The 13,782-nt window shown below is 35.3% G+C and overlaps 1 protein-coding gene across 1 annotated transcript; it reads right to left on the bottom strand.

The window, feature by feature from the left end:
- Positions 1-6,137: 6,137 nt before the first annotated feature.
- On the bottom strand, positions 6,138-9,819 carry LOC306846783 (uncharacterized protein). Its single transcript, XM_079380391.1, has 6 exons — positions 9,695-9,819; positions 9,123-9,220; positions 8,197-8,504; positions 7,819-7,971; positions 7,322-7,414; positions 6,138-7,178 (listed from the first exon to the last, which is right to left on the bottom strand). The coding sequence occupies exons 3-6, from the start codon at positions 8,389-8,391 to the stop codon at positions 6,861-6,863; spliced, it is 759 nt and encodes a 252-aa protein (XP_079236517.1). The 5' UTR covers positions 8,392-8,504; positions 9,123-9,220; positions 9,695-9,819; the 3' UTR covers positions 6,138-6,860.
- Between the last annotated feature and the right edge of the window lie 3,963 nt (positions 9,820-13,782).

The following is a 13,782-nucleotide window of genomic DNA, read 5'->3' on the forward strand; positions in this document are numbered from 1 at the left end:
TTGAATGGAAAAAGAGAAACAGAACAGACAGATGACCATTAGCTACTAGGTGAACTGCAAAGAATTTCATTGATAGACCAAAAACAGTTTCTATGGCAATAAACTTCATACCATATTATAACAATGACGAGACTTATAGAAACCTGATCCTGTCTACAACTCGTTAAATCCTTCAAATCCTTCACAGCTGACAATCATCCAACGATTCCAGAGCAAATTCACATCAAAATTCATAGCGCTCACTCTATCTCACATCATTTGATTAATAATTAATCAAAGCATTAATGAGATGGTAGGGAAACAACCAGGGACTGGATATTAGAGGCACGACTGCTCTATAAGGAGAGTGAGATTACTGTAGGAAAATGGGTTACCAGACACTCCTGCTTCATCTGTGCTGAATTTGTTGTGGATATATCTAAAGTTAATTTCCCAGAGGTCTTTGCGCCTGGCTGTGTATAAGACATCCATAAGCCAACAATAGGGCGGCTGAGATGTGATGAGGTTATGTTGGCACCTTGGCACATTGGGAAGCCTCCTCTGAAATTTAGACTAGTGTGGCAATCTTCACCGCCTGTCTGAACGTATACATCATATCCTGCGAAAGTCAAGCTCTCCTTGCTACCGCCATCATTACTCGTTTTTCTCCCCTCCCCCTTCTCTCTCACATCCTCACATTCTTTCTCCATTTTTCCATCACTCTTTCTGTCTGTTTTGTCCTTCACTCTGTTAATAGAACACTAAATTCGTTTTGAATCCTGATGTGCTAAATTTGAATGTTTATGTGTGAATTAAATTTGAGACCCTTGTGAAAAGTACACTTTAGAATAATTTTAAAAAGAGTTCTTACTTTGGAAATAATATACTGTAAAAAATAATAGGTGCAAATTGACAGACATTTAATTTAATGCTATTTATGATTAAATGAATATAGATTATAGTTTAAATTTAAAGCTGAACTTAAGAATGCTTTTTTTACTTTTGAAGTAATTTCATAAACTATGGTTGAAGTGTACTGCTGAGTGCAATGACAAGCATTTATGGTACACTAAACTATACTTTAATGTCATTTCTGTTGAAACTTGTATGTAATGTATTCAAATATATTTGAAATTGCCCATTTGTAATGATAAAGTCGTAATTTAATACATTTTAAAATATGATAACAATTTAAAATATAACTTTAAATGTAAAATCGAACAACACACAACACACTAAATTAAATCAAGTAATTTACATTTGCTTTAATCAGCGCATCAAAATGTGAAGTGTACTTCTTGTAAGCACATAGATCAATAAAACATAAAAAATAGAGCTAGCTAACTACTAAACAACACACTGCTCCATAGAAAGCTATTGTATTGAGTTGCACAACAAGCTGGTGCTGGGTATTTTTTGTTACACAATAGTAAGTATTAAAATCCAAACGGGGATATAAAAGCATCCCATTGCTATTTTGTACTTGTCTGTGTATTGATGAATACACAGTATTGACTACATTTCTTTACTGCATACTGCCAAGACAAAACAAACTCACCAGTAAAACATGAAACTAAATTTTACAATAACTACAAAGTGAGTTTATGCTAGAAACTACAAACACACTGTCAAAAAACATGAACCAGCCAAATGATTGATTTGAGCGAGCAATTGAGTTATTTACACTGGAACCAATTCGGTTTCAAACTCAAGTTCCTATTACTTCAATGATTCAGGCCAGTTTGACTGGCTCATTGAAAAGAGCAATTGTAAAAGAGGCTTAAGGATGCTGCTGACCATCTATGGATTCAGAAGACATGCAATAAGGCACTTATGGTATATGGTATATGGTATTATAACTTGCACTGTATGGTCTACATTTACTGTGTTTGACAGCCCCTTGTTAATGTCTGCTTTCATTGGGAAAGATCGGCATGATCAGGTCTTCGGGTTTAGAGCAACATGAGGGTGAGTAAATGATGATATTCCTCATTCCTTTTTGCACTTTTCCCCCTTTTTTATCTCGTCTCTCTCACATATCCTCATTTTCAAAAGTGCCTTTGAACAGATGGAGGTGTCACCACATTTTTGATAGTACAAGAGTTGGGGTGCCCCCACCCCCTCATCTGCATGTTCCAGACAGAGGTGCTGTCTGTTTGGATAACGGAGGATGAAAGTATGGCATGATTAGCGGGTTGATCCTCAGAGGTGAAGGACGTGGAAAAGCTCGGTCTTGATGAGAACACAATGGGCCATCTTCCCATAGGTCGGCCCGTGACAGCGGTGAATAATTTATTGACAGGTAATGGCTGGTCAAAAGCATAATCATGGGAGCATTATGGAACTCGATGGGGTGCGTGAGAGGACCTCAATAGGGGCTGATTTCTATTCACGATGAGTGGTCATCTGATTTTGCAAAACCACCGAGCAGTATTTTTCACGTTTGAAATGAATTCATCATGCTGGCTTTGGGATGCCAATTGTTGCTTTGGGAACACCGCATCTCCACCTTCCTAAATGCATCATTAAAAAATCTCTGCCTGGCAGAAGATGTATCTTTGGTCTTGTTCGGGTAACTTCAAAATGAAGTCACTCGTTTAAATGGTTCGAACTACTTACATGAGTGAAACAGGATATTTGCTGAGGACAAAAAATAAAATGGAAAATGGATTTTATCCATCAGGAAATTAGATTGTGAAACCAGGCCAGAATATGACCAGGGAGGAACGTATTAAGAAACTAAATATGTCCATTTTGAGCCAAATATGATATTATCACATATATTTTCTAGTCATCTCTGTCCATTTCTGGTCACTCTGGGTGTGATTGATAGAAGATGTTCATATTTCTCTGACACTCTTCAGCAGAGGGGCTCTTCTGATATCATGTCCAAAGCTCTGAGGTTTGGTATTCCTCTGAGGGACAGTAGGTACCACTTCTGTTAGCAAACGCAGATGAGCCTCCATATTTATAGACTCTGTGCCAATCACAATGAGCCAAGGGAACAAACACTATTGTATCATTCATTAGTCTACTTGGCACCAAACAAAATTAGAAATTGGACAGAGCTGTTTTAGATTACGTCTTGTATTTTATTTTTATTTTTTTCCAGTGAGCAGTTACTGTATACTCAACTGTACAGGAAAACAGTGGCTGTTGGAAAGAAAAATCGCAAATGAGATCTCTCTATATGCACACAATTTCTCTTAGACATTAAATGTATGTATTATTTATTAATTATATACAATAAACAACAACTTTGCTTAAGTTTCCTCCTACTCAGATGATTCTCTTGAGAACAGATCGTACATGTATCTTCTCCATATTTTTCAGAGGAGATCAACAGATTCAGAAGTCAGCAATCAACTGTCAGAAACTTCAGTGTAAACTCAAATATGTCTCAACAATTCTTCCAAGACTAAATATCCAATAAATATTAGGAGAAACGAGATTAAGGTGATACATATCTGAGATCTGCTGAAATTAGTTGAACATGAACTAACAATGAAAAGTACTTATAAATTATTTATTAATCTTAATTTATGTTAATCTCAACATATGTCAAACGCAGTATTTGTTAATGTTATTTAATAAACCATTAACTAATATTAAAGAGGTAGTTGACCCCAAAATTTTAATTACTTATGTATTCATAATACATCATTCTGGGTTGTTTGAGGTACTGTAAACACACAGTTGGGTTGTTCATGCTGGGTCAAATGAACTGCAAATGAACTGCAACCCAACCCAGATGTTCACCACTGACCCAACCGGTTTGTTTATTTTTCCTCTTCATCGAATTGTCTGGATTCTTCACTCCTCTCGTCGTTAGACGGTCAAGCAACTTGCAGCAAGCAGGATTATAAGGTAAATGAATGTGATGATGTGATTATTTACCTCTATTTTTAATAAGCTGTGGTATGAGCATGCTGATTTCACGGTTAATGTGATATTTGATCTGTCGCTGTGCAGGTTAAGGTTAGCGTTATTCTGTGAATGAAGTAGCAGCCTACATTTTTTTGTTGACAAAAAAGGCCTCAACAATCTCTTTATCGTTATGTAAAAGTTATATATATATGTATGCTAATGCCCGCGGCACATAATAAAATACATAATCTGACACTCAGTGTGTGCGTGCATGTGCATGCAAAGTTTTATATACGTTACTTTTAACGCCTCATGGAAAAGGTATGAACTATCCTTAGGTCAGAAATACAGGGGTAAGTTCTGTTAACTTACTGTCTGTGTAACGTTTCTGTATGGCTGTGCAATGTTTTCTCAGAATTAGATCATTTCATACTAAAATTGATCTTTTAAGTAAATGTCTGCGACGTGCCGAATCCAATAATAACTTCCATTTTCGCGCTCTTTTTTCCTCAGGTAGCCTAATGTTAGCTGCAGTAGCTACCCTTAACGTTAAACCACAATATCACTGGTATGTAATATTATTCTTAAATGGTATGTAATATTATTCTTAAATATTGTTACTTAAATGTAATGTTGTCTTACAGTATGTAAAGTTAGACTTAATCTCTCATGGTGTTTGAGGTCCTTTTACTCTTCCTCTGTTTTAGTGAATGCGTTTGTTGCTTTAATCAGAACACAAGAGGTTTATCCAGGTTAACAGTAAGTTAGAGAGGCCATGTAAAGTGTTCTTTATATGTGTTAGAAATAATCATTTGTATTTGAGATTGATGAATAATTGGCAGATCACTGGATTTCCAGGCTGGCATACAACATGGTTTTGCTAGCTTTTAACCCAGTTTTTCATCCTTATTTTACAGAATCTGTTAGTGGGGTTGTGCAGATAAACGATATAGTGTATTGACGATAGTCCGAGATATCGCTGAGAGCTATATATTACAGGAGCTGCCCCACATTTTTAAAATTTGAGCACATTGTTTTCTGTGAGTGTACACAGCAGCAGCACCTCTGCCCTAAGGTCATTAACATCTACATATTCCTAATAAATTACATTATATTTGTCTCAGGAAGTCATTCATGTAGGCTGACTAAGTCACACTTCAGCCATGCCATTGTCACGTGGTCTGCCTGTGTCATTTGTTTCTGATCCGATCTATTTAAATACAATACAATCCAATCCAAGCTATGAAGACATTTTCACAGGAAAAGTGTTTCAATGTGTCGTTTTGATTGTGAGATCAGTTTCACAGCTTACACTGTATTATTCTTATGGTTTAGATGTTAAAAGGGAGAGTGCTTTCAAAGTCCTGTCCACTCTGCTTCCCCATACAAGAACGGAGGAAAAGTCTTCAGAACCACAACCACAGAATCCTGGAAGTCATTCACAACCTGTGACACACAACCTGTACGTTTTTTACTTTTTCTTCTCTATACACAGTACTGTGCAAAAGTTTTAGGCCACTAGTATTTTCACCAGTTAAAAAATTATTTTAAGTCAGTTATTTATATCTTTTTGCTGTAGTGTGTCAGTAGGAAATATTCAAGCATTCATTTTGCCATTAATTGTAATAATCCATTGAATGTCTGTCAACAGCCAGTGCTCCACACAGAGATCTGATCTGATCATCATCCAGTCTGTCTGGAATGACATGAAGAAACTGAGACAGACTAAATCCAAAAGAACTGTGGCAACATCTCCAAGATGCTTCAAGAAACCTACCTGCAAATGCCATAGTTACCCAGCGGCTGGGTTAAGGGTGGGATATTTTTTTAACTCAGCATTTTTAGAGTGTATGTATTTGTTTTACAACTACTTCATGACCTTTTTAGATCTTCTAATTTTTGGTTCCCTGGACTTTCAATTTTCAATTAAAAATATCCAAAGGTTTATCAACAATTTTGAAGAGCATGTTCATCTTTGTCTGAATTACCCCTTTAAGCCTTCTACTTAACACTACAATGAATACTTAAGACAGCCACCCACACTCAAAAAAATGATACATTGGCATTACTTAACTTTTTTATGTCAACAGGTTCCACGTAACTGAGTTAAGTTGCCTTTAATAAAGAATATTTATTTCAGTGAACTTAAGTTAATTACATAAAGTTAATGTAATTTTGTTTAGTTCAATCAATGTAACATTTGTTATTTTGTATTAATCTGTTTAGTTAATTAAGTTCAATTACTCTAAAATTAATATTGTTATGTTAAAAATGAGATAGGAATAAGGTTTCAGATTCATTGTTTATTAAATAACATTTTTACAATGTTTTACAATTAACACTTTCTATTGTTTTTCCAACAATAAAATGTTTTTCAAAATCTACATGCTGTCTTAAAATACTATTATAATACTAATAAAAGTATAAAGTAAAATAAAAGCATGCAGCCTTTAAACGAAAGGATTGACAAAAATGCTTTTTATACTTGGAAAAAATTATCAGCCTTCTTTAATGGTATAAAGTACACCTTCTTGAGAAATCAGCTAAAAACACCTGTTATTCAAAGGATGATTGACATTTGAAAGCAAAATAATATTTTTTACAATGTTTTACATTTTTTCAGACAAGAACGTTTACAAAATCTAAATACTGTCTTCACTTTTCAAAAAAAAAAAATCTTTACTCATTACAAGATGTAACAAAAATAATATCACCAATAAAAAGTAAAATACAAGAATACTGTCTTTAAATTAAATGATTTTCAAAAATATACTTGGGGAAAAAATAGTCTTCTTTAGTAAACTATACCTTCTTGAAACTTGGAAAAAAAAAGCAGTAAACAACATTGCAGTTAATCAATTGAAGATTAACATCTGAAATCAAAAGTAAAGATGAAATAAATATTATTAAAGATATCACCTGGTTAGCAGTGAAAAAAAGGTGCTACAACAGCCAGTGCAACATTATGGACAAAACAGGTCCTGCCTCTTAACCCTCGTTTCAAGTTACAGTGCCTATGAAAGGAGTTTATTTTTTAAGACCTGGACTTTGTTTGACAGCTTGGTGGCATCGAGTTCCATGAAAATCTTTTGAAACATTTCAAAAGTATATCTCAGATCCTGGGGGTAAGCCAAGTTTAATGCATAGATTAGACCAACCATCATGGAACAAGCATTAGCTACATTGTCCAAGTTTTCAAGTACTTGGATGCCTTCGATGATGACACCAACATCTTCGTATGGGTCTGCAACATCTGCCCCTTCATGTTTGATGGCATAGACTCCGAGAGTGGTTTTGCTCATCAAAATTTGGGCTTCATCATGTTCAGTGTCCTAAAAAGACAAGTACAAATATTAAGTACAAAATAAAACAATTACCAATAAAAATAGGTAAAAATAGGAACTGGTTTTAGAGAAAAATATGAAAATTTTCTTTAAAAAAAACAAAAAAAACAAAACAACTGTAAATAGCTTACCATGTACTCCTTCACTAGGTTTGAAGGATCTTCATTTAGGTAGACCACTAAGGCTTTCAGGATGCATTCACGCTTTTTTTCAATGGTGATGCTCTAATCAAAATGAAATGAGAATTAGTACTTTTTGCTGTACATCTTAAATATAAGTAGCACTACACAAATTATCCCACTGCTTTATTTTACGAACGTCAAGTGGTCCCAAATCAGAAGCACTGCATGGGATACACAATTATCTTGAACATCTGAGCTGTTCTAATTGTAGTTGCAAAAATAACTATTAATGTATAACAGAGGCAGAAAGTGATGCTTCAAAAGGAAAAAAATCATGATATTTGGAGCTTCAGGAATGAAAATTCACCTTTAACTTTTAATCCATAATTTTAGTATAAAAAAGATTGAATGATGAGTTAAAAATAACAAAATATTTATATTTGGATAAAATATTAGTTTGGCCTATCATGAATTAGGAGAATTGATGATGAATTTATAGAACATACCTGTTCCAAAACTGAGAGGATGTCTGTGATCTTCTGTGCAGCTACTCCTTTCTTTTTGAAATTTTTGAGGAGCTGAGAGGAGAAATGATCAAGCTGACCCATGAATTTGGACACCAAGGGAATTGTTGTAATCCTGCTGAATTCCGCAGATACCTGGTACAATTTTCAAACAAAACAAAAGAGAGAGAGAGACAAATCAGGGCGCTGATCAATTTTTGACAGGACATCATTATACACTTCCTTTACCAGCACTCACAGATAATATACATTTACTATAAATGAACAAACCTGAATTACATCTAAAGTACTTCAAATCATAGTTTAGAATTATAACAACATCCAAGCAATTAATCAGCTGACATGACATTAAAGACATACCTCTCGCTCAGTAAAGAGTGCTGGCCATCTGTTCTTGAATTCAGCAATGAAAGGGGAGTGTTCTACCACCTCGTGCCTCCGTAGAGCAAATGTTCTGTCCATCAGCCCCTTGATAACCTGCTCGTTGTTTCTTTTAGTCACCTCCGATAGTAGTGTAATCCTTTGATTTTCAAGAGTTTCTTTTGTTTCACCCATTGGGTAATCTGGACAGTAATTTACCTCAGCTTTTCTCGGTTTCTTCACTTGGTTAGGACTTCCAATGGATCCTTTTCGCTTATGGGAATTGATGTTTAGCTCAGAGCATGATTCTGTGAGACAAAGAGAGAGAAGCATCACTCAGCAAATAATGCAAGTCCCCACACAACTCATCTACAGCTGAGCCTGGAACATGGTAGTGATTTTCCAGTTTTAACAGCAAGGAAGCAAATTTAAGCTCTACCAACTTTGGCAGGTTCTCTGAAATCTCTTCTGTATCAGTAGAAGAGGAATCGTCTTCTAACAAAGATGTTTCAGTTTCTTCATTTGAAGTAGGGTCATTAGATATTTCACTAACCTCTTGTGTTTTCGCGATTCCTTCTTTAAAATCTGTTACTGAAAACTGATAATGCTTTCGGCTCTTGTGTGATTTGAATGTACCATACACGTTTGTTTTAAATGAGCAGCCCTTAAACATACAACTAACTGTCTCATGACTGCGCAAGTGATTATTTATATGGAGAAAATAATCATTTACTTAAGGAATGTCAGTAACAGCACAAACATGACAATTTATCACTGTAGTTTAACTAGAATTTTGAGGTAGCTGCTCACTGCCATGTGATCTGGATAAGTGGGACCGCAGTGCATTCCAGGTTTTAAAAGTGCATGGACAGTTAGAATATGCACATGGATATTTGTGTTTATGGCCATAATGTCCATGTACCAACCTGAAGTGCTTTAAAAGCTATGATCTGGAGGCCTGAGACGATCCACAATCTCTGCACAGCCACATACAGGACTCTACAGGCCTTCAAGTTTCAAAACTCTGTAAGGGAGAAAAAGAATGGGAGTCACCAAAGAATAATAACAAAATATGAACAGCTGCAAACTACTAAACTTAAGTTAAAATGTGTTATGCGAGATATTAAATAACAATGTGCCAACAACACCACCTTTTAAGATTATTAATTATTATTATTAATTATTAAAACTGACATTAGAAGGGGATAACTGCTGTACAAGCACAAAACAATTGATTAAAATGGAGTAACCATTCCTTACTAGCAATTTAATGTCATTTACATTTATTTTGGGTGATGTAATGTATATAAAAGTTCAACAAGTATAAAATTTCACATAAATGCATAAAACAAAAATGTATCTAACTATAATGTGAAAGAAAACACGAGGCATATGGCAACTTCGTGACAATACTATACACAACACAGTATTACAAGTGAGTAATGATTCAAATGTTGTCATAGTCTCAATATAAATGCATAAAAAGTGAAAATCTCACCTGTCTGTTCACATAGAGGAAAACACGTTGACGTTTTGCAGTGTAATTCTCCGTGTTTGATTCTCATAAAATGGCGCCGATCTAAATGAGCTGAAGAGTGATCGTTATGTGCTTCGTTCCTTCTTGTGGTATTTTCCAACTGCGCATGTGCAGATTTTACTCCACCTACTGACCGATATGCGGTACTGCAGAAGCAACACAACTCTGTTGCATTCATTTTAATTAACTGAGCTGTGTAAATTTGAAGAATTACTTCTTTTAATTCTCTCAACACAACTCTTTTAATTTTAATGCACAAACGAAATTGAATTAATTAAATTAAACATAATTACATTCTTTGGACCAACAAATGCCGTGTTTCATTTTTTTGAGTGCACAAACTTAAACACACAACACATGTCTGTGAAGCATTCTGGGAGAGATAAACAATAATTGAGGTCAGTCACCCTGTCCAAGCTTTGATCCCTGATCATAAAGCCTCTGAATCAGTTACAGCCTGTCAAAAGCCTTGAAACCTTTTAACCTCAATAATGACATGTGTCCCCTCCACGAAATCCTCTCAAATTATTACCATTCAGGACGCAGTGAGCTCCATCCCATTCCTTCGGCCTAATGGATGGACATTTCTCCAACACACTTGAAATGAGTTTTTTATTAATCTGTGGTACAGTGACCCATTCACACAAAAATATTAATAGTATCTAATTACATAAGAGTGACAATCATCAGTTGACTAATTCAGTTAGCCTTGGATTGCAGAGGGGATCAGGGAGTGTGTGTGTGTCTCACAATAGGAGGAACATCACATTTTTCTACCTCAGCTGTTGGAATAAGAAATAAAATGTAATTTACATCTTTGCTTCAGCTGCAAAGGTGAGAAAATGGCATACATAGAGACTCCCCTCTGCATCAGCCATCTCAAAATGGAGAGATGCCGCTCATTTGTCAGGTTCACCTCGTCTCTTGCTTCACACTAACATTTATATTTTCTCCACTCAACTTTATGCAATACAACCTCGGGTTCTTTTGTGTTGTGATTTGAAACAATTCCACCTTGCTACTCACTTGCCCCTAGCTTTCCACGGATCTTCCCTCTGCCCACACACACACTCACAGGTACAGCTTTCTGTAGTGTGAGTCAAGAATAAAGGTGTAATACCAGTCCACCATGCCTTCAGTGACAGTGTCTCTAGCAGCAATGTGTCTGTGGGAGGCCTGATCCCGGAATGGATGACTGCTAGGTGAGGAAAGGAAACTCTGTGACAGTGAGAGGATCCTTTTTTGAGTTTATTTACATGCCATTCACAGTATCCACCCTCACACAACTCCTTCTAATATCTCTAGGGCTGCGCTCTAAAATTGAGGGGGGCTGGGAGGCTTATGTTTACAACATACTAGAAGATATTTTTATACAGTAGGTAATTTTATTAGATTTTTTAAGTTAGTTTAGTTTAAGTGAAGCTGCCATATATAAAGGTTTTCTTGAAAGCCTTGAAATCAAGCTATTAATTAAAAACTAAATTAGACCATAAACATGACATGCATACATACATATTATTTACCCTTCTAACCAATGCACATGACAAAATTTGGGCTGTTGAATGATGTTGTATAGCCTGACCATTTCCAATATATATAATAAATATACTCAATGAATATAATGAATATACTCAGCATACACATCCTGGTTAAATGTTTGGGGTCAGGGAGATTTTTGGTCTCTATTATAGTCTCTATTGCTCACCAAGGCAGCATTTATTTGAGCAATAATACAGTAAAATAATATTATTTTGATATTATGTAATTTTTTTCTTTATTTTTTTTAAGAATAAGCTTTTTTTAGCATCATTACTCCAGTCTTCAGTGTGACATGATCATTCAGAAATTATTTGAATAAAATTTCTCGAAACATGTTGAAATCAGTACTGCCTAATATTTTTGCAAAAACCATGATAAATGTTTTCCAATACTTTTGATGAATAGAAAGTTCAGAATAACAGCATTTATTTTGAAATATACATTTTTTGTAACATTGCAAATGTCTTTACTGTCACTTTTGATTAGTGATTCCTTGCTAAATAAAAGTTTTTTTTTTATCCTACTGACCACAAACTTTTAAAGTTTGTATATATTAGAAAGTTTATGTGCAAGATTAAAGTTCTGGGTTTTTCAAATGTATATTTTTTTTATTATATATACTACATTAATTGAAAAATAAAAATATTTATTACAAATTACAATTACAAAAACACTGACAAAGAAGGCTTTTTGTACTGGCGGGAGTGTGAGAGCAAATTCCTCCATCAGTAATTCATATACTGTACGGTTTTGTCTCTGAGGGGCCTTTGCTTTAGGCCCACAACTGCTGAAGGAGATGAATTGTACTTTCACTGTAAAAAATCATGTTAATGACTCCTGAAGTATGACATTGTCTAAGACCTGAAACACCAGAGAGGTTGCTCTCCTGGATTTTTTTCACTTTTTGTGTCTTACATGATGAGAGGAGGAGCAGCACTTGGTTGTCATTGACTCAGACATATGTTCTGTCCCGTGCTACAGACTGAGGCAGTGAAGAAGAGGAGGGAGCAACACAAGGCAGAGACATAACAAATGAGGAAGTGGAAGTGGAACAGACAGCAGAGAGGGTGTAATTTCTCCTCCAGCTCACTTCACAGTTCAGCTTTCTGTCGAACCCAGGGAGGCATCTGCCAGGACCAGCCCCCCTTTTTGTAGCTCTGCTTGCAGGCAGACCCTAGAGATATATAGAGAAAGAAATGCTCAGAATTTCAGGGTTTTTATTAAACAGAAACAACGTTAAGATTGTGTGTAAAACAAAATTCTGAATTGTTCATTCACACCATAGATAGCAGACAGATCATGCTAGAGCTCAAAACTAACTTCACTTTTATTGTAATTTATTATAATGACTTTTAACCAGCTGGTCTCAAGGTGATTTTTTTAGTGGATGTATGACGTCAGTTCCCTTCAAGCTCACACAGGTGTCCAAGCAGAATAACAACAGGTGTAGTTCATCACATGAATTATGAACATGATCCACTAACAATTGACAACCAGCAGGTGCTTGTCTTTCTGTCTTTAATGCCTGTGCGATTGAAAAGACTTTTTAGCAATCTTATATTATCATTACAAATCACACTGTGCGATATTGATCTAAACTTGGGAACGACATGTATGTAGACTGATAACACCTACTGAATCTCAGGCTACGACACAAGTTAGTATAGAAGAACAAGGGCGAGATTTACTAAACAGGGTAAATTGGCATTAGAGCGCAATACCATAAAAGTGTAGATGGGAGGGAAACAGTCTGTGGGTGATTTACTGACAATGCGCACATTAAAGAACATAGACGCAACACTTCATTTCCATAATGACCAGAACAATCTACCAAGAGCGGCGCAAATTACCACCTGCCTTAAAATATGCTTTTTTGGGCATTAAATAATGTTGAAAATACCAGTGAATTGACGATCGCAAATCTTAGTAAATTGCCTTGCGCGATTCATTTAAATACTCTCCTCATATAACTTTTCAGATCGAAAGGAAAACTCCTACAAATGAATATTCAATAAGTAGAGTCGCAAAAATAACTGTCAACACATTTTCAGTGCTAAGATGAATCACACTTTGGTAATTGTGGTTCCCAGTATTCTTCTTTTTGCCTCCATGATATTTAAGCTTTAGCGCCATGTCGCATTGAATAGTATGCCATTTTGCATTGCATTTTTATTGGCTGGTCAGTAGACGTAGGTCATAGCAGCACACTGTGAGATGGTCATCCTAAATTTCTGACACTGTCAGGACAATTTTGCAAGTTATCTTTGGTCAGGGGTAGGCAAGTTCGGTCCTGGAGAGCCACAGTCCTGCAGAGTATAAAATAAAAATCCGCCTGTCCCTCTTTTATTTAAGGAGACCCTTAAAATTGAAGTCTATATATATATATATATATATATATATATATATATATATATATATATATATATATATATATTGAAATTGTACGATCTACGAATTGGTACGAACTCACAATACATATATACACAATATATATATATATATATATATAT

This window comes from Barbus barbus (assembly GCF_936440315.1).
Source record: "Barbus barbus genome assembly, chromosome: 27".
NCBI lineage: Eukaryota > Metazoa > Chordata > Actinopteri > Cypriniformes > Cyprinidae > Barbus > Barbus barbus.